This window comes from Sander vitreus, chromosome 15 (assembly GCF_031162955.1).
Source record: "Sander vitreus isolate 19-12246 chromosome 15, sanVit1, whole genome shotgun sequence".
In the NCBI taxonomy this organism is placed as follows: Eukaryota; Metazoa; Chordata; class Actinopteri; order Perciformes; family Percidae; genus Sander; species Sander vitreus.
Window position 1 is genome coordinate 8,358,302 of NC_135869.1, and position 22,379 is coordinate 8,380,680.

Here is a 22,379-nt window from a genome sequence, read left to right on the forward strand (position 1 = left end):
TGTTCGAATGCCAAAATTACTGTTCAAACTATTTTTTTATAAATCTGTTGGCTAACATCAGCTAATCTCCCTCTTATTGCTTTGGCCTACCCGCATGTGTCACTCATGTCACGTCTTATGAACAATAACTTAGCGGGAGTGAGAAACACAATGCATTGTGAGGTCTAAGCTAACGTTACGTACCGAGTAACGTTAGTACAACATTACAGAGCTAATGTTGCGTACCGAGTAACGTTGGTGCAAGGGGGAGTGACAGGCTGCGGCTGGAAATCGTAAGGACGACGGGAAATAGTTTTAACATGACTTTAATATCGACATGCACTGAGCCAAAGTGTTTGTTAACATTAGTTAGCTCGTTCTTGTTTCCTAACTGCATCGCAAGGTATAGTAACATTAGCTTAGTTGGGAGCTTCATGGAGAAAGCTAAAGTTTGTTAGCTGCCCTACAGCTGTCAGTTAGCTTCGACTTCATATATTACCTTCTAATAGCTGTATTCTCTGTAACGTGACAATCTGCAAGAAACAGGTTGCTTATAAATCACTAAAATAGTAGTGAGAGCACTGTTTGGCTTGGTTTTTAATGCAGGTAGCATTGTTTGTTACTTACCTTGTTTATGACAAATCGTTTCGGCTGTGCGTTCTAACATGTCATTGTGCTAACCAAGCACTGTTAGCCTTTACAACAATGCCACTTCACTACACTTGTTATATAATGTTTCATTCAGTTCTCTGTTAATTTGTTTTTGTCGCTGTGTGCTCGTGGTGGAAAATGAATATAAACAAAGTTGCTTGCAGGTCCCCTCAAGGCCAGGCTAATGTTAGAAGTACCACATGCTTGTAGTGGCATTGGCATTGCTTAAGCCTGAGTAGTGTAGTACATATTATTTAACAGGCTGCAATTGAGCATTAAAAATTTGAATATTTGAATATTAAAAATAATATCAAATGGAATTTGAATGGTATTATAGAGGAGGATTGACAGCTCTAATAACCACATGGCCTTCCAGCTGCAGGCTAGCCTCACAGCCTGCACAAATTAATACTACAAAATATGAATTTGTGTGCATTAATTTAACAAATACCTCTGACATGTGCCATGCTGCTGAGTAAAAAAGCCTTTTTTTCCAGTTTCTTAAAATTATTTCTCTGTCAACAAGTCAAAAGTCCTGATTCCAGTCATAAAAGCTGTACACACACTGTGTGATTTTACCATCCTCTTCTCTGGCTTCAACAGACTCAGTCCAACCTGATCAGTTGTCAATAATTTGCAATCATTGTGTCTCATCCTGGATTTTTTACACTGACCCCTTTGCCTCTGTCCTCCAGTTTTAGCTGCTCTTTAATGGCTTCTATCCATGTCAGACCAGACTTTGAGGTGCTAATGTCTACTTAATGTGTATTTGTGTTATTCTGTTTTTTAATTTATTTTATTTTGAGCTGCTGTAGCACAGGAATTTCCCCAGTATGGGATTAATAAAGTATATCTTATTTTATCTTATCTAAGGATGACATTACAAAATTGTAAATGGGCGTGTCCCTTCCTACCTGTCTGAGCTCCTTTAGTCTGAAACTGGGGAAGTACATTTCCAGGATGGATCTGCTTGTATTTTTTGGGGAATGACTGTTAAGATTTACAAGGAATATGTTTACGATATTTACTCTCTAACTGGGACGTTTTGAGACCGATTGGTGGGGATTGCTGTGGACGAAGTACACACGGCGATACACTGGTAAGAGCAAATTACGTTCAACCATGTATCCAGCTAATTTAAATAGCTCATGTTACTGTATTGTGTGAACGGTTAATTAACATTCATATTGATGAAATCTCTAGGAGGAGTTCGTTAAAGTACGACATGTGGAAATGGCAAAAAACACACTAATTTCGAACTTTCAATTCAAAATGGTGGATTTCCTGTTGGGTTTAGGGTATTACTCAATGAGATTTTTTGTACATCTTGATATGATACATATGTATACCAGATTTCATGAGTCTACGTGAAATGTACTGCAGGGGCTCAATTTTTAAAAGTTTTGTAGGGGGCGCTAGCGAGACATTTTTTCACGTATATCTACGAAATCCTTAAAATATCAAATGTTTCACCAGGCCTGAAGCGTGTGCAAAGTTTGGTGAGTTTGTGAGTATGATAAGGTCCCCAAAAAAGGCGATTCATTTCCAGAACAAAAGAAGAAAAAGAATTCCTTCAGTTTCAATAGGGCCTTCGCCGCTGTCGCTGCATGGGCCCTAATAATAACTTTCTGATAGCCAAATAACCCTCTGTTGTTTGTGTCCCACAAGCACTGCTGTGTGCCTCTGTCTCTCTGCCTTTCTCCCTTCTTCTCTCTGTGCTGTCCTGGGATCGATCTCTCTCTCTCTCTCTCTCCCCCCCCCTCCCTCCCTCCCTCCCGGCTGTCGGTGACGTATTATAGATCCCACGTAACTTCTAGGCAAGTCCCGCCCTACGCAGCAGCTCAATTGGTTGGGGTTTGGCACTGACGTCAAGTGGTTAAGGTTAGGATAGCCGATTGATCAGGGGATAGGACCTGAACAAATCGGATTACATTACCTTGCGTAAGCATGGATGCCTGGCCTGTGTGTGTGAATGCTATTGAAGGGTAGCCTGGTCCTACCAGACTCTTGTAGATTTCATTTGTACAGAGTCTGGCCACTTTCCATTGACAAGTGTTAACTTCCTTGAAGGCGGGTACTTCCTTGAAGTTTAAAACTATTGGATCTGCCATAACCAATCGCTAACGTTTGGTCGAGGGGGGGGGAGGGGAGACAACTATCGGCTTAGCATCGTTAGCGTTAGCTAACTCCTTCACCACTAACGGAATGAGCTGGAAAATCAATGGAACTATAACTCAAACTAGCGCACGTCAAGACCTCAACGTCACCGTTCTCAGCCACTCGCTCTGTTCGCTGATTGGACCGCCAAAGATTTGTTCGGAGAAAACCCAAGAATATACCGCAAACCCAGACAGAATATACTGAAGGAAAATGAAAATTAAGCGGAAGTACGTAGGAAGGCGGAGCCTTGCCTCAAAGTTGCATGGGTTCCATAATAATGCGTCGGTGACACATTCCATATGTTGGATCTGGATCTCTGTCTTCCTGGAGATTCAGCCTCTCCTCTGGTCTCTCTCCGTGTTTGTTTAATCCTCCTTAGTGTAAGTGCTATGTGCTTCAGTTTAGCTTGTGTGTTTGTGTAGCTTCTCTTTCCAGTTTACATGGTGGAGAGGAGGTTGTGTTGCTCAGTCTGCTCTAGCTGTTTGGCAACACCTGGAAGCTGCTAGACATTCTGATTCCATCTTTTTCATATGTGTTCACATTCTATGCACCATTTTTGTACTATGGATTGTCTGAATTGTAATTTTATTATGTTGGTCTATTCTGTACACATGGCATCTATTGCACGCCTGTCCTTCCTGGGAGATGGATCCCTTCTGTGTTGTTCTTCCTGAGGTTTCGTCCATTGTTTCCCAGTTAAAGTGATTCTTTTGGGGGTGGGGGGGATTTCTTATCCGATACGCGGATCAAAAAGGACAGAGGGTTTTGTAGGCTACAGATTGCCAAGCCCCCAAGGCAAATTTGTGCTATTGGGCTATATCAACAAAATAGGTGTTACTTGACTTGACTCCCCATATTACGTTGGTCCCAGTTCAGAGTTGGACCTGTGTGTGGGGGAAACGGCGGACTTGCATTTAACTTTTAATCAAAGCAGCAGCTGTGGTTAGTGTGTCTTGAAGGGGAGGGGGGGGGGAGCAGAGGCCTCCCCCTGGGTAATCAATTTGCAAAGGCAGATGCTCAGCAGGGCACAAACTTCTGTGGCTTCCAACAGCTGTTCTCAAACACATATCAAGGAACATTCTGTCTTTTTCTAGAATCATGTGTTTGTTTATTGATCCATACATCAGGCTTCGCTCAGAGCTCAAGTTTCACGGAACATTTCTCACATTTAAAATGGCACCGAATGACTCGATGGGAGACGACACCAGCGGAGATCAAGGTGACATATTATGTCTGATTATCTCAGTGGATGGGGGCCTAATTCATGGTGCAGCACACGTTTCTATTATAATGTGCTGTTATTAATCTGCACCTTTTTCCCTTCTCTCCTTTTCTTACAGGTGGAGCTGGAGCACCACATATCAATATCTCATGCTGCACCTCCAGCACTGGACAGGTGCAGACAGATGGTGCGATGTTGGCAGCCATTCAGAAAAGTTTTCCTGAATGTTGGACACTGATGAATAGCCAGGTAAAATAGCTGCAAGTGAACAGAAGAATCCAAGGCTCCATCAAAGAGTCACGGAGGGAACGCAGTAGAACAAGAAGTCCAGTCATTAGAGTAAACAGCCAGATTGAATGTACCGAAAAATGTATCAACACGCAGAGAGCCACCTGTCTGTACCGGTTTGACACAGTGTTTCACATCATTTTCAGAGTCTAGAGTGTGCCACTGGAATCATTTACACTGTTTTAATTATAATCAATTCACAAACTGATACACCTTAAAAGCAATTATACATGGATTTATGAAAAAAGCATTTAAAAAAAAGTCATCGATTCGTGGAATTCCATTTTGGTACTGCATTTATTTCGTGTTTTTTTGTTTAATCTCACCTCTCATTTGTCTCCTTGATGTTTAAACTTTCCATTTCTTGCTTACCTTAACTTACTGACATGTATTTCAGTATCCCACCTGAAAATGAACGTAGTTTCAACAGAGCAGCGTTAAAGGTTAAAGGTTCCCTGTGGAGTTTTCTTGCAAACAAACCTGTGTTGTTTGATCAATGTTTGTCACCCAAACACATTTGTGTGTATCCAGTCTAGCAAAGAAAAAGCAGAAAAATATTAAGCTACAAACAGTGACCCGCTCATCAAAACATTGGTTGGTGCTTTAACCTCTCCAGTTACTTTTTAAAACCTTTTCTAATGAAGCGCAGCGTAAGTTCTTTCAGGAAGACTTCTAAACTTCATCCACCTCTCTCTCTTCCTAAAACTGATCAGCTGTTTCGAGGCGTTCACTTTTCAGTTAAACCAACCAGAATTGGCCATGAATTTCACGAGCCAATCACAGCATGGCATTCCTGCTTTAATGCTGTTCTTCTCTCTGCTGCCAGTTGTCATTTCAGGCAAAGCGTGCAACCCTCCTCCTCCCCTTCCTCCTCCAGTCACTGTCACCCACGGCACCCTGGGTCCTCCTCCGGCAGACCGCTCCCGTCGGCTCCTTCGGTCCGGTCTTCGGCTCCTTCACCACCACCACCAGTGTCTAGACTTCATTGGGGGGGATGTGCCTTGGCTTCTCTACCCCTTTTTAAAATTATTTTTATAAGGATGGAGTCTAATCGCCAAAGACCGTACATTTCATATTATGCATATGTACAAATAAACCATTGCATATTTGCAACAAAGTCTCTCCTGATTTGAAATATATTTTTGATCTATAAAGTGTGGCAGACTATTCAAATGATCTCTGAATGAATCACTGTGCTCCAAAGTTAAATGCTTAGTAGATTTTTTTTTTTTTTTTAACCTTACTTTTGGAAATCTTATCTGATCTTTTTCTGTTATGGTTATTTAGCAACATTATTCTTGTAATATGTGTACTTTTCTATCGGGACCTTGAATCTGTAAATAAAGATGACTATATCTATCTATCTATCTAGCTGCAGTAGTGTAATATGACCCCTCATCTGGATTGTTTAATACCTGTAGAAACTTCAATCATATTTGTGTGGATATTTAAGTATTTTAAATTATATTTTATAAAAGAGTTATGTAGTATTTAGTGCAACGTTGTAAAATAACTCGGTGTTCTCAGGGGCTGTGATGTGAAGAAACGTTTGACATTGTCGCCGGTGACTTTGAAATATTTCCACATACCCTGCAAAAAGCTACAAAATAGATGAAAACTGAGTTAGAGGAAAGGAGTCAAGAGGGCACGCAAAGAGGGAAGAAATGTGTGTAGAATGAGACCTGTGGGGCTGAAGGCGCACACACACACACACACACACACACACACACACACACACACACTCTTAAAGCATAACTAGATGGAGTGTTTCTGGAGGCGTTTCCTGATATGAAGAGACTCCTTTTTCTCTTTGATTGTGTGTGTTTGGTCTTTCATCCTGTACCTTCTCGCTCTGCTGAGGGAAACTGAACTCTCGTTGTTTTGCTTATTGAGCTGTCTGTTTGCTTTATCTGTCTGTTGACCACTGTGAGAGGATCACAGGAGCACTGACTGCAGTGTCTCTCTCCATCAGATCATCACTGTGGCTCAGTGTTAAACAAACCCATTACTGAAGTGTTGTGGTGCCCATGGGCCGACCGATAGCGGAGTTTTACAACCAGTGCAGACACAGATTGTTTGACATTTCAATGGTGTTTTTCCTTGACGGTACCTGTGAAATCACAGTGCAACGTCTTTCCCATCTTCTTGTTTGCTAAATTGTAGGTTAAGTAAATTTGAGCACAGACAGTGTGACTCTCTTCATTTCTTTTTTTTCCTACTGCAGCATGACTTGATGCCCGAGGCAAGTCAACATCCTTCGACTAATAAGCAGAACAAAATAACACGTTTCAAGAGGCACTTTGAACAAGGCAAGGTTTAAATGGTGTGGTTGTGAATACATAAGGAACACTACCGGGAAGCAACACAATTATATGACAACCTAAAAAAAATACTTGCGCTTTAATGCCACATCTCACATATAGAAGGAATGTTGAGCTGTTCACATACTTTTGACCATGTAGTGTAACTGTGAGCTCTGATCTGAGGTCAGAGGTCAGAGGTGACAGTCTGTGTCTGCTTCAGGTGAGCTTTGGTCTGCAGGTGAGCCTTCAGGAAGGTGAGCAGCCGGAAGTGTTTGCCGCAGTCGAGGCAGCTGTACGGCGTCTCTCCGGTGTGGATGCTGCGGTGCCTCATGAAGCTGGTGGCCAGGTGGAAGGTTTTGGAGCAGAGGGTACACCTGTAGGGCTTCTCCCCGGTGTGGGTGTACCTGTGGTCCCTCAGCTGCTGCTTCATAGAGTAAGTCTTCCCGCAGATGTCGCAGGGGAACGGTTTCTCTCCCGTGTGCCGCCTCTGGTGAATTTTTAAATATGACATGTGGGGGAACGTCTTCCCGCACACCTCGCAGGTGATGATGGCGTCTCTGGCCGGCAGCTCGTCGGCAGGGAGATCGTTTGAGTGTTTGCTGATGACGTGGTTCTTCAGGAAGCGGAAGCTCTTGCCGCAGATGGAGCAGAGCTGCCGCTCTCCGGTGTGGATCGCCTGGTGGGTGTGCAGGTTGGCGGCCTGGTTGAAGCCCTTACCGCAGGTGGAGCACTGGTACGGCCGTTCCTCCTGGTGCACCACTTTGTGGCGCGTCAGGTGGCCGGCGTGGTAGAAGCTCTTCCCGCAGACGTCGCAGATGAACATCTTCTCGAAGTGGGTCATCCTGTGCGTTTTCATCATGCTGATGCAGGAGTAACCTTTGCCGCAGACGTCGCAGTGGCAGGTTTTCTCTCCGGTGTGCCTCGCCTTCACGTGCAGGTTGCGGTGAGCTTTGTGGTTGAACCTCTTGGGGCAGTAGTCGCAAGAGTACGGCAGCAGCCCGTGCTCTTTCGTCACATGTTCGCGCAGTTTCAGGTGGCTGGTAAACTCTGTTCCGCAAACCGAGCACGCCGGGTGAGACTTCCTCTCGTGGTCAGAGAGTCGCTCTGTGTTTGGAAACAGCATCTCACACCGCGAACACTGGTAGTAACTTTCTGCTGTCTCAGTCTGAGACGTGTTGAGTTTTTTGGTCAGCCTGCTCCTGCGGCGCGGTGTCCTGCTGCCTGCTGCGCTGACTCCGCCCTCCGCTGATGAGATGGCGCGGGGCGGCGGCGAAGAGGGCCGAGCGTACTCGTGGTCGGGGACATCAGCCTGCGTGGGAGGGGAGGAGGTGGAGTGCTCACTGTGCGGAGTCGTGGCTTCACCGCTCGCGTCCATGGAGGCGGTTTGATTTTCACCTGCGACCAAAGAAACTTTGTAATAAGCAGTTATCGTTGGAATCATCTTCCTGATTCCAAGTGTAGGACTGGTTATTGTCCCAGATAAACTCACCGTTAGCATTAGCAGCGTTCTGCAGTGGCACCAGCAGACACTTGGAGTCGACAGCAGCGCTCTACAAAACACAAAACAGTACCGGTGTTCAGTTTGTTCAGAGCGTCTAGGATCCTCACTCTGTTATGGCGTTTTTCCATTACATGGTACCTGCTTGACTCGCCTCGCCTCGACACACTGTGCGTCCGTTTTCCATTGCAGATTTTAGTACCGCCTCAGTGTGGCTGGTCATCTTACATGCCGGCTCGACGCACACACCAGCGCACAAGTATAAACATCAGGCCACTTGAGCTTGTTTTACAGTTCTGTGGAGGCTCACGTCACCTTTTGGTATCGGCTCAGCTCGCTTGGAACCTCGACTGAGGTGGTACTAAAAAAAGTACCTGTTAGCAGGTACCAGGGACTTTTTTTTCGTAATGGAAAACCAAAAAAGGCGAGGCGAGTCGAGCAGGTACCATGTAATGGAAAAGCGCCATTAGTGTGGATACACTCACTGACCCTGAAAACCAGGATGTAGGTCTGCTCTGTGGGGGGGCTCTCACCTCCACCTGCTCCACCTGAAACCCAGGAAACACAACCTGCTTTAAACAATCACAACACATTCATGTGGTGAAAATTGCACATTCTTTAGGCAATATTTTGCACATCCCATCCCACATCTCAAACACTTTGCAGCTCTTTTCATTTTAAAACATCTTTTTATGAAAATGTCAGTGTATCTTATATTCAATAATTTGTGACTTCTGCAGTATATGTTATTTTCTCTTACTCTGTATATTGTGACCGTTATAAGAGACTTTATTAATCCCACACTGGGGAAATTCCTGTTCTACAGCAGCTCAAAAGAACCAAAGAAAAACCTACTTATTCATGTTGTTATCGCCTTATTATAATATCAAAGAGGAAGCACAAGAATTTTACTAAATCTTACATTTCTGTATCAATTTAGATTTGTTAAAAATATTTGACATTTGGCATTATTAGTGTTTTATTTTTTTTAAGTAGTGATTAGTAATTCGCAGAAAGATCTGTTTTAATGACGAGTAGGCATCTGAAATGCATTTGTTAAATGTTCCTTCAGTAAAAGTTTTTAAGTATAATCATGACAATATAGTTAAAGTATAAAAATGTACCCTGTAAGGCAAAGACCTGATTGCGTCTCCGTCAGCTCTGCTAAATGTATGCTGAATGTGTGCTCTATTTTGCAAGTATTAGTTGTGATTTTCGTGAAAGATATTGGATGGTAGTGGCGAGGGAAATCAAACCAACTCACCGCTCTATTCCTGCTGTCTATGCAACATTAAAAAATGACTTCAACCATCAAAATAGTTTCACATTAATTTTTCTGTCAACTGACAAATTAATTAATGGAATATTGGTTTCAGCTGTACCTGTATAAACTGCAGGGGAGTTTAATTTAGATCAAAACATCAGATTTTATAAACTCTTCATATGTTTTGTGGGTAAAAATCTTATTTTGTAAAGTAAATAAAGCTGTCAGATAAATGTAGTGAACTAGAAGTATAAAGACTTTGTTACAGTACATGTACCTTAAATTTGTACTTCAGTACAGTACTAGAACTGAGTAGACCTGTGACGACCTCTAATCTGAACCCTATTGTTGTAGCTTCCCTGTATGAAAGCTGCTCTCTGTGTTCTTAGATCACCTTCTGTCGGCTTCGTTAAACATTGGCTGCTCTCATCAGACTCAGGCGGATCCTTCAGGTCTCCTGGAGTCTCGTTCTGCTTCCCAGCAGCCAGCTCAACCATCTTCAGGATTTTATCAACGGCTTCAACACACAAACTGTCCACCAGAGCCCTGAGTTTGTCCTGAAAGAATGACGATACTCACTGAAACTTAAAAGGCCAACTCCATCTGCAATAAGTACTTTTACTTTAAGTACACTTTGATGACAACTTACATACTTTTAGTTACATCATTTTAGTTAAGTAAGGACTTTTACCAGTAGTGTGTATGTACGGATGGATGAACGGATGGATAGATAATTTTATTTACTGATCCCAAACTGGGTTCTGTGTTACAGCAGCAGGTATAAGACACACAGCATCCATACAAAGTATAGGGTTGCAGCTATATAGGCTACCGTGATATCAAAATGAGAGTTTATCATACTGTGTACATTTGCTTATCTACAGTAGGCTATTGAAGAATATATATATATTTTTTTTTTTTCAAAAGGGAGACTTTTACTAACTTTTACAGTTACACGTGATATATTATAAGACGTTATCTTAACGTAAAAATCTCATGTAAACAACTTAAAACATATCAATACTGAGAGAAAGCATGCCATTCACCAAACTATGTTGAACACCCATTTTCACGCCTTAAAGTCTAAATTGTTTGTTATGATGTCTGTGTAACAGTGTGTAAGTGCTTAAAAGATGTTTGAATGGAGTTTGGTGTTACTGGAAGAGGACTAATGCGTGTAGAGCCAAGCTCTTCTTTAATATTATAACCGTTAACCTGGCTCTATCATTCAAAACCCCTCCAGTCATTACACCGGAAGTTAACGTAAAGTTAGCCGTTAGCTACAGTTAGCTGCAGGTAGCTTACCTCGGTTACGGGACTTTGTTCATTCAAAGAGACTTTGTCCACCTCCGTCACCACCGCCTTGGCCAGGTTGTTAACGATGAGCGTGAGTTCACTTTTAAAAGTGGTTAAATCGGCCATATTTAAGAATTCCTGCACTTATCAGCCGGCTAGCTTAGCAAAAAGACTGCTAGAGCCACTGATGCAGATAGAGGAAGTGACGTAGTTGTCTCGTCCAACGGCCAATGGCTTCCAAAGTAAAAGCACCTGCTGCTAATGTTGATTTTATACAGTCAGTGGTTGAAACCTAGTAGGCTATATTGCTGTCGGTCCCATCTTTGGTCGATGTGCTTAATTGTGGCCACATTGTTATAGGGATAGTCAGCAGTAGTGTCTATAATGTGAATTCATCCTGGATATTAAATGTTTATTTGTAGTGGTCCCAGTAATATGTGTTTGTTGTGCTGAAGTAGCGCATCACAAGCCATGGGTAAGATAGGTTTGAGACAAATAAGTGAGGACTCATTTAATTTAATGAATTCAACAATGTAATAACGCTATTTTCCTAAATGTATTGTTCTGGATCACTCATCTAAAGTTGTATTGTCTAATGAATGTAACTTTAGGCTTAAAGCCCAGTCCAGTCCCAAGATTAGTGAAAAGACGAAACCATTTTAGCAGCTGTGCTCTGCCCACAAACTCGATTTTAGGATTTGACTTTTGAAAAGAAAAAAAGGATTTTGTCGTATTAACATGTGATACCATACATGTAGGCAACATTTTGTGAATTGAGAAAAAAAACTCAAAAAAATCAAAAAAAGAAATGGTCTAAGTTTTATTTAATATGCCAATACATTTTGGCCAACACACCATCATCAGAGAACCACAAGAATGGTATCCTCTTCATTTTTTAAAGAATAAGCAGGGGAGGCACTGCTGTAATTCATGTTGCCACAAAAACACTAATTTTTAATATACATCCGTCATCCTATGGATCCAGACATGCTTTGAACCTTTTAACATCAAATCCAACTCTGAAACCATAACATCTTATTGATCTTGTGTACAAAGTTCACTTTAATTCACAAACCGAGAAAACAACTTAGTTAGCATGTGGCCCGTAATGTAATTGTCTGAATTGCTGTTTGTTGTTTAGATGTTCTCTCTTTAAGAGGTCTTTTGGTGTGACAAGCACAGGCCTTGCCACTGGGACAGATCAGCATCTAGATGATATTTGTATAATTGCAAATAAATTGTCAATGGAAAAACCTTCTTCCAGTGAGTGGGTAAGAAAAAGAATTTGCAGTTGACATTTGTGCACATCAGTTGTTTGACTTTGTGTGAACTTATTCTTTCCTTTAAAGTGCTGATATTATGTTCATTTTCAGGTTCATAATTGTATTTAGAGGTTATATCAGAATAGATTTACATGGTTTAATGTTCAGAAAACACCACATTTTTGTTGTATTACACATTGCTGCAGGTCCTCTTTTCACCCTGTGTGTTGAGCTCTCTGTTTTAGCTACAGAGTGAGGCATCACACTTCTGTTCCATCTTTGTTGGGAGTCGCACATGCTCAGTAGCTAGGTAAGGACTACTAGCCAGTCAGAAGCAGAGTATGAGGGCGTGCCTCGCTAGCAGCTAGGCAGAGCATTATAACGTGGGTTACAAAGTGACGCACGTTCGTCACGGAAGTAAAGGCTGGACTACAATAGAGCTGTTTGGAGCAGTTTGTGAACAGTTTTTTCTGTTGGAGATGGGAAGTCCCTTTGGGTTGGACTTTGGGCTTTTACACTTTGTAAACCTATAATGTGCACAAAAAAGATATATAACACAATAAAGGAAAGGGGAAAAAGCCAAAAAGCACAATATGAGCAATTTAAACAGTAAACCCATAAATGTCCTGTTACCTCTGAAGTTGAGCAGTAAAGTAAACTGGATGCTGTTTTTTTTGCTTGTGTCTATTTGTTTTTCATTTGGAATTCATGGATATGTCAGTGTGTGTTATTCTCTAATGCTCGAACTCGCTCCACTTTTATATCAAGCACAAAATGGGGCATTGCACATTGAGAGGCTTTACAACAGGTAGAGCGTGGTGAAGGTCAAGGCAGCTCGGCTCCCAGGGATGTGGGGGTTTGTACAGGATAATTTCTTTGCAATAGGGAGGAGTGAACACATAAATGGTTTCTACTTTCTTGCTGATTTCCTCCAGGGGAATTTCCACTTCAGAGAGAAGAGAGGCTGTAAACCCACAACTCCTTACCTCTCCCACTCACACAACCTATTTTGGTGCCTGTGAGTGTCTCTCTTACATGTCCCTTTTTTGTATTTCTTGTTTTATAGTTTTCTGTATGCATGTTGCTTTTAGTTGTACACATTTTAATGTAACGCTCTTTACTTGTAATGAAATGTGCTGTACAGTATAAATGAGTGCTCTTCTTGCCTTCCTTCCATGTGTGAGAGGAGAAGATTAATGTTTGTCCTTGCAGGAGTAGATCTGCTTTTTTCTCATTTGTGTGTGTGTGTGTGTGTGTGTGTGTGTGTGTGTGTGTGTGTTTGTGTGAGAGAGAGAGAGAGAGAGATCTGATAGGAATTACATATACAGTTATGTAGTTGGATATCTGCATAATTCAAAAAATGGCAAGATAAAAGGAGAAATTAAATTTTATTTTATCTGCAAGATGTAGTGAAAACTACATCGTCAACCACACCATAGTTTTTGAATCTATTATCACTCTTCACATTTCTTCAGATACAGTGCAAATGCTAAGAGGACTTGTTACCTGAGTTAGGGTCTTTGGGACCCTTAGGTCTTGTGACTATTTGTTCAAAAAGGCCCAAAACACTACCACACAGATGAAACAACATACAAACAACTGAAGAATCAATCTCACCAAGAACTAAACATTTAAGTAAGGTAGAATATATTGCAGAGTGACTTTTGCCCTGTTTACACGTACTTGGTTATTTTTGAAAAACTGAGACATTTCCCTTCATTTGTGCCCTTCGTGTATATACGCAAACGGAGAATTCGCCTCTGAAAATGAGTCTTTCTAAAACCTCCGGCCAGAGTGGATATTTTGGAAATCTTCGTTTGCACGTTTGCATGTAAACTGAGACAAACTGAGGTTTAGGCAGCCGAGAGAGAGAAAGAGGAAGTGATTTGTTGCTGTTGTTGCTATTGTTGCTATTTTTTATTCTGATTGGCTAACGTGGGCTTGAGCTTCTCGTTACACTGCCACCTACAGGTTTGGCATGCTCTTGACGGCATTGACGGCATATATACACGGGTACATGTAAACGAACACTTTTCTGAAAACTGACAGTTGTGCACAATGTTATTTTTGAATAAATATGAAAATAGCCGGCCACGTGTAAACGTAGCATGTGTTGCAATGCATTAAAGCCAGGTCCCTAAAGCCAGGAATAGGGGAAAGTGGGCGTTGTTGTGCTCCCTCTGCGTGGAATCTGTTGCAAAATGACCTGACTCTTTGGTAGCTCCTCATACAGCCTGTCTTGGCCAGGATGCTCTTGAAAAAGAGATTTTTCTTCTCAGTGAGACTGTCCTGGTTAAATAAAATAAAATGATGATGCCATGCAAGAGCAGTGTGCCTGAGTTGTAGTTAGGGCGTATACTTGTCTACACTGGGAGTGGAAATTAACTTTAAAGAGCAACTAAGATGCAATACAAAAATGCAAATATCGTGACAAAAGCACTGAAAGGCAGATTAGGTGTTAAAGCTCACGATACATGAGTAAAATGAACAAAAACTCAGTGCACTCAAACTTCAAACTTGAAATGTCATTTTAAGTGAAGTCTGCCTATTTTCTTCATCAGGATGACACTCACTGTCCTAATCACAGATGTTTGTCTGTGCTGCAGACTGAGTACATTTTACAGAGTAGAACCTCCTGCATGCTGCATGTATCACAACAGATTTATGTGGTCATTTCTCCTGCGTTGTTGCTCTGCCACATTTGGCCTTGTAACGAAAATCAATAACAAAAATGATCAGGAGTCAACCATCTGTAATGTCTGTGATGCTGAAATCCATAGGAGAGTATGAGGATGAGTCGATTCCTTGTTGCCAGACTGCAGGCTCATTAACTACAGAGCAGAAAACAATTCATGGATCAAGCGGATCTGATGGATGGCGTTGTCTGGAGTGAGAGGGAGCTGAGGATATGCTTTATGACACTACTACTGTAACTACGTTTCCTGGCCTTGAAGACGATTTGGAGATGTTTATGATGTTGATATACAACAGCTGATTGATATCCGCTGAAACGGCTGTTGTTGATTTTCTTCACGCTTTATTTATCCAGGGAAGGTTTGGTGAGGATGAACACTCTTTTTTTCAACAAACACCCCGTCTTATACTCAAACAGTTACACACAGTCACACCTGTGATCTGCCCAGTGTCAGTTTGATAGTGATGTGCACAGAGAGAGGAGGGGAAGGGGAAGCACCTCATGGGCACTTGAGCTGACCAGAGGGGCATCTTAACTGACGAGAAGGGTGTTTGACTACAGGGGCATCTGAAACAGCTCCAACTACCTAAAAGTTGGGCATTGAACTGACCAGAAGGGAACTTTTGCTGATCACAGGGGCATCTGCACAGACTAGAGAGGCACTTTAGTTGACTAAAATGACATTAAAACCAACTCAAAGGGCACTTGGGCTGACAAAATGGACCCTTATTACAACTATAGGGGCATGGGCAGGATGCTCGAACGGACTAACAGGGTAGCAGTGCTCACAGAGGGGCATTTAGATCAACTAGAAGTAGGGTTGGGTACCTTTCGCATCTGAACCAATACCACTACCGAAACCGGTACCTGGAATTGGTTCTGGCACCCAACGGTACTTTTTTCGGTACTTTCCCTCTGTAATTTATTAAAAATATTTCAGTTGTAAAAAATAATTCCAAACCTATTTACTTAGAACATTATGTCATTTATTTAGAATATTTAACACTGACAGAAATTAAACAAAAACAAAAATAATATTGCCTTCATGCTGAAAGGTGCTGTAGAAATAAAGTTGCCTTGCCTTGCAACCTCAGCCTGTCAGTCAGTCCCCAGGGCACAGAAACCACTGTTGTGCCCATAGACAGTATATAAACGAAGAGCGTAGGTATATGTAAGGAGATAACATGGTCACAGGCTAATTATTGCTAACTAAAATGCTAGTTAACATTAGTAATTACACTTAAACAGCTAATGTAAGTCGAAACTACCTGCGAGCTTCTCCTGTACTATACGGTAATTCCTCTACTATGCGACAGTAAGTTGCGTGATTATGACACAATCGTTAACCTATTTTTACAAAAACGTCTGCTACGGAGCCATAACGTGAGGTACAAGGTAATGGAGCCTTTTATACATTGTCGTGTTTCTTTAGAAATAAACAATGGACAAATAAAGTCTTTAAACGCTTCAGATGTAAAGTTATTCGCTGTCAAAGTGACGTCAAAATGAATGGCAGTCAATGGAATGCTAATGGTGGGTGATTGCTTGTTAGCATCAAAATGGCGCCATAGGATTGTTGACAGACGCTTACCCCCTTGGTTGTGCCTGCTTAGAGGAAGTGTAATGTCAACAGCACTGCGACCGCTCTCCATAAAAAATATCATATCGCAGCAAACGCTGTCTGCGTGAAGTTTTGAACATCTGTAACCACACTTTAAACCGCTTTATCGGCATTGCCGTGACTCACTGTGACAACAAAACTGCACAGCCGACGTAGTTTGCTCCGTCCGCTCCTCTGTGCGCGCGTGTGTCAGACCTCTGCTCTCTGTCAACATGCAGAGAGGACAGATAAGCTTGCGCTTACTCTCAGGTACCGAAATTAGGCACCGTTTGATTTTACGTGAACCAATACTCGGTAGTACCGACGTGATTCGGTCGGTCGCACTAAAAATACTGGGTTCGGTACCCAACCCTAACTAGAAGTTGGGCACTTGGACTGACCAGTGTTTTTTTTTTTCACTGGGACTTTTGGCCATGCCGAGCCAAACCAGGCTTTGCTGATTTGGGTTTCCATTACTAGTTAAAGCGTGACAAGCCACGCGCGCGCCCAAGAAGGACCTTCTCGGAGAAAGTCCAAAACTCGCCAGACCCGTCTTCAAGTGGGCTGCAAACAACCCCCGATGACCCACTTTCTCTGCTTCAAATGTTGCGAGACTCAACTCATGTCTTTGCAGGAGACCAGAGAGAGAGACGTTTTTAAAAGTATCTGTGCACTCAGTACTTTTGTAGCTATACTACTGAATCTCTGTGGTTTGAAGTTAAGTTTCTATCCTGCTTCCCTGTTTGTTAGGGTTAGAAATATTACACAAGAGGGTGTGCTTTACTATGGTGTTACAGACCTCAGCTCTGGCCGCATGCTTTGTAGAGATTGTGGGGTTGCCAAAACTGAATAAATACCAAACATATAAACACAAAACTGCCTTGCTAGCTCAATCTTGTTGTAACTAAAATATCTGCTGAAAAGGACAGATTTAGCTACTATTTTCGAACTTTACATGTAGCTTAAAATAGCACTGTGACTGTGTCACTGACTCACCGGCACTAAAGACACACCTTCAAGCGCGTGGCTCTGCTGTAAAGGAAATGCAAATCCCGGCCGTGTGTCTGGCTGACGTGCCAAGCCGAGTAGAACTGAGCCAAGCTGGCACATGTGCATGGAAAAACCCTACAGAAGGGTGCTTTGACCAATCACAGCATTTGGATTGAGTAGAGAGGCACTTATGTTGACCAGGTCATTTAAACTTATACTTGAAGAGCACTTGGGCATTTAAACCAACAAGAAGTGCACTTTGGCCAACCACAGATGCATTTGGATCGAGTCAAAAGGCTCTCAGGCTTACCACATGGACAGCTGAACCAACGATGGGGGTGTTGGGTTGATCCGAAGAATAATTTAAACTAATTCGCAAAGCGATTGAGCATTTAGATTGACGAGAAGGGCACTTGGGATGACCAGAGGGGCACGTGGTGGGTTCCTTTGAACAAATATGACAATGAAATTGTCTTTTAAACTCTCAACATATCCTGGTTGAGTTTAGGCTTTTAAAAAGAACAAAAAGGGAATACCACTTGCCACAGAACAGCAGCTAGGTGTAAAGAGAATTGCTGAAGGGCATCTCAGTGGTCACTGAAGACGTGGGGGTTCTCATTGACTTGTCAAACCTGCAAAGTATGGGGAACACAACCTTTCATGTCAAAGCTGCCCTCATCATAATTTTACAGATAAAGGAAGTGTCTCATACGGTTCAGTCCACTCAGTTCATTGATTAATAGATTCAGTGAAGTAATTCTGTACAGCCATTTCTTTAGAAAAAAGGGAAGGACAAATGGACAAACATGTTGACATTGTATGTATGACAATGTTTCTTTGGGGAACATTAAGATTTTATTCATTTTACCTTGATCTACCTTGATACTTGACTATCCAGTGTGCATACAAACACTGTCTCAACAATTTTATTACAAATGAACTCTAAAAAAAAAGTGAATAAGTGGATGGGAAACAGAATATATATATATATATATATATATATATATATATATATATATATATATATATATATATATATATATATATTATAATATAATGATCCGGCCTGTCATCATTTCATGTCTCTCTCTCATCTCATAGACATGGCAAATGAAATGGAGGAGGAACGGAGGCCCCCATTAAAGCACTCCCATTGCCCTTGCACCAGCCATAACCAAAGACATGCAACGCCAGATGATTACGCACATGATGAGAGGAGAGGAGGCATATGACCGATATGGGATTTAGAAGGTTGATACCAGATGACATCGGAGGTGGATGACACTGATTAGCTAATGTCCAGTTTTTAACAAAAAGCCAATATTGTCAGTACTGGTGAAAGCTTAGCTGTGACAGTTAGTTAGTTAGTAGATATACAGTGTCTATAGAATATCTGGTACTTCTCACTATGGCTTTCCTTTAAGCCTGGCTTCAGTTAGTGGGTTCACACTAAAAAAGATGGGCAACACATCTTTACTTCCATCCACTGTACAAAAGTGAAGACAAAATATCCCGGTTATGGGCGCTGCCATCTTATAATGTTGGAGCCAGAGTCTGCCCAGTAGTGATCGGGTGATGGAACCGCTGTATCGAAGTCCCGCCCATACACCCACCCTACCAGTCGCGAGTCAATCCCAGCTGTCAATCATGACATTTCACCCCGTTTGTATAGAATCAAATACCTTATTAAAACCAAACTTATCAGAAAAAAGGAACACTTGCACAAACTACCTAAAATGTCAGAAACCATCTTTAGGAAAAATGTATTTGAGGTGTACTTTTGTACTTACTGTATTTTTTAGTTTGGTCCATCAGCTAACATGGAGGGAATGGGATTTATGACCTATACTGCAGCCAGCCACCAGGGTTGATCAAGATGTTTTGGCTTCACTTATACAGTCTGTGCATCAACCCCTGGTTCAGCCACTGTGCTACTCCATGGACTCCAGAAAACACGATGGCTGAAACGGCTGTGATAGTCTGATGATGCCATGCTGTAATGTGCAATACATTATTTTCTTTGTGAGTTTGTGAAGTTTTCACAGTGGGTTGTTCTAAATCTTAAACTGGCCTTAAAGGAATACTTCACCCCCAAAAGGAACATTTGTATATCATTTACTCCACCCGTGTTGCCTTAAAGTCTTGAAGAAAACCTTTTTTTTGTCGCAAGCCTCCCCGGTGAATGAAGAATTTAAAAACTGAGAAAAGTCTTGATACATTGAAGTAATAGGCGACTTCGTTTAATAACAGCCAAAATATACCAAGACATCCTTTTACAAACACACAACTCGTGCAGTATAATCCCAGTCTTTTCCAAACACTTGCATTTTCTATAAAAGCATCTTTATGCTGACGTGTTTTAAATAATAAGGTTTTTCAGAGAAGCTTTCGAGAGTCTGTGTAGTTAGCAATGATTAAAAAAATCAATCATCCACCCAGTGCAAAACAATCTCAAACCTAACAGACACACTGCTGTAAATATGCTGCGGTCAGCCTTATTGTGATGTATTGATATGTCAGTCCAGCTCTGATGTAAAATAAATGACACAGTTTGATTGATTACATATTTATTGTATACCTTGTTCACTGGTTGCATCTGATCTGCATTTAACCTGAAGTATTTGTAACCTCTGGGCTTAAATGTGAGTTGTTAATATCCCTAAAAATATCAGTATTGGTATCATCCTTCAGAGAACCATTTTAGTTCAAACTTATTATTGTCAAATATTTAATAACTGTGATGTAATTTAGTATTTAGACTACAATATTTCAAAATAAGATATAGCACACTTGTTTTGGGAAAGTTAAATGTTGTCAATAGAGCAGTTTGGGGGTAAAGTATATGACCTTCTTTATGTCTTCTTCCTTTTGCATTCTCTATCTGTTGAATTCTATCTTCTTCTTATTCTCATCCACACTTTCACCCTCACACCACCCCACCACAACCCCCACCCATATTCTCAAAGTGACTCTCAGCTTCTGGGCAAATTTATGGAGTGTGAGGCAATTTATTCAATGTGTGGATGTTCCGAGAATTCAGTTATAGAGCTGCTTTGTAGACTAGCGTGAGGCTCAGGAAAACAGGGTGATACCAGCCGGTGTGTGTTTGTAAGTGTGAATGAGATGCCTGTTATCAGAAGGCATTTATTTCCATAAATAAAGGCAGAAATGTAATAAAATATTTTGCCTTTGCCACAAATGCCAGCATTCTTGCTATCTTACATGTTTTGAGTGTGTGTTACTCTAGGTGTAATGAAGAGGAAAATCCAACGTTTTTGTAGGACACCATTGACACTCACGCATAATTTAAATGCATGCTTGTGCGCTGCAGAGCAGGTAAGTGGCAGGACATTAGTGACATGAATATGGCTTAAAGGAGGAGGGAGGAGGTCATAAAATCAATTGTGTTTTCAAATGGTTTCGAGCCGCTGCCTTTTGTGTTAATTGATCGAACTGTGGCTTAATTAATAGCACGTCACTTTAATGGAGAATAAATAGTCATCAAGGTTAGTAAGTCAGCTCGGGAACAAAAGCAGGATCGCGTGGCTTTCGTTAAAATTTACATTCTGATATTTTATTCCATACCAGAGGCTTTTATGGTGTATTTCTTGAGATGATCTAGGTACACTTGACATCACAAACAAGCTTTCACAAAGATGGGGACTTGAAAAGAGTGCACTTTAAATCACAACTTTCCTCCACTCTGCTCTCAGCTGTCGCATCAAAGAGTTTAAAAGCGTTACATTTCATTTGCATGATGGAGCTGATGGTATCATCACTGCCGTCACAGTGTGGAGAAGTGCGTGTGAACAGCAGGTCACTGGTTTGAATGTCTGGGCCAGATGGCAAAATGTTGCTGGAGAAAGTGAATGATTAAAGGGGGAATGTTAGCCTTCCTTGGATTTTAGAGGTAAAGGCCATATGGTCGCGTGTGCTATCAAATTATCACGTGTCACATACCAGGGCAAACAGGTCAAGTATGACAATTTTGTACCCAAGGCAAAAGACATTTGTATACAGTATATGAGCTTTTTTATATTAGGAATTAATTTATATTTTATGTATTTGTCCCATAACTTGGCATAAAAGTGCTGTACAAAAACAACTAAACAAAAAAGAATACATTATAAACAAGGACAGGATTCATTAAGCATTAAAAGCATTGGTAAAAAAAAAGAAAGAAAACGTGACACCATGATTTAAATGTTGTGATGGAGGCTGCAGAGCTGATATAATTCTAAATGATTAAATGCTAAAGTAAAAAGCTATTCTAAAGTACTCACTGCCGATCATTGCAAGGTGAACCAGCACCAGATGAAGAAGCCCTGTAATCAGCAAGATTCAGCCCAGTATCCTGAGGAATTATGTTCATAGTGAACGATTCTGCACCTCGTGTTTCACACACATTGCCAACATTAAGAGCCAATGTAAGAGAGTGCCCACAGCAGCAGAGAAAAGTGTTGAGGTTGGGGTAGTGGATCAACATATAGTGCATCTTAATTTGATGTGGGAAACTGGAGACATTAACAGACATAACAGTTAATGTGTGCTTTTTTAAAACTGTAACCACCAGTGATGGAGTACTCGAGTCCTAGATCCGGATGTCTAGGACTTGGAAGTTGGATGTAGTTTCGGACTACTTTTATGTGTAATAGGCAGTAATGGAGTACTCCAGTCCTGGACTCGGACTCGATTCCGACTTAAGTCGCTATTCTCTGGACTCGTGACTTGACTTGGACTCGACTCAGACTCTTCTTTGGTGACTTGGACTTGGACTTGGACTCGAACACTGGGGACTTTAGACTTGACTCAAACTCGACAGTTGGTGACTCAACTACAACACTGGTAACCACACTGTTTCTCTATCCTTTACCATGTGAAGACTGTGCACATGCAAAAAAACCTTTACAGGTGCTGGATCAAAAAACAAACTCCACCTTGGTGTACTGATAGCTCTCAATAAAAAGCTCTGATCCTGTGGCTCTGTTGCATTACATTTTATTTGGAGCTTTCTGACTTTCTTTTAGTTGCCTGAACTTGCCCATACCTTAGTTATTTTGCCATAACCATAATTTCACCTAACTTTAACAGTAAAGTAAACTGTTAATAGTTTTAAATTGTTGCCATTGAACATTAAACATAAAAAAACATTGTAATACAGAATTGTCCAA

The 22,379-nt window shown here is 41.4% G+C and overlaps 1 protein-coding gene across 1 annotated transcript; it reads right to left on the reverse strand.

Annotated features, from left to right (window-relative positions):
- Positions 1 to 6,681: 6,681 nt before the first annotated feature.
- Positions 6,682 to 10,849, reverse strand: LOC144530627 (uncharacterized). Its single transcript, XM_078270269.1, has 5 exons — positions 10,671 to 10,849; positions 9,760 to 9,922; positions 8,591 to 8,649; positions 8,093 to 8,153; positions 6,682 to 7,998 (listed from the first exon to the last, which is right to left on the reverse strand). The coding sequence occupies exons 1-5, from the start codon at positions 10,785 to 10,787 to the stop codon at positions 6,788 to 6,790; spliced, it is 1,611 nt and encodes a 536-aa protein (XP_078126395.1). The 5' UTR covers positions 10,788 to 10,849; the 3' UTR covers positions 6,682 to 6,787.
- Positions 10,850 to 22,379: the final 11,530 nt, after the last annotated feature.

Excerpts from the sequence above, each read along its gene's own strand:
- LOC144530627 (XM_078270269.1), bottom strand. The coding sequence starts at position 10,787 with ATGGCCGATTTAACCACTTTTAAAAGTGAACTCACGCTCATCGTTAAC. Across the intron at positions 9,923-10,670 it reads AACAAAGTCCCGTAACCGAG|GACAAACTCAGGGCTCTGGT; the intron begins GTAAGCTACCTG and ends TCATTCTTTCAG. Across the intron at positions 7,999-8,092 it reads GAACGCTGCTAATGCTAACG|GTGAAAATCAAACCGCCTCC; the intron begins GTGAGTTTATCT and ends CTTTGGTCGCAG.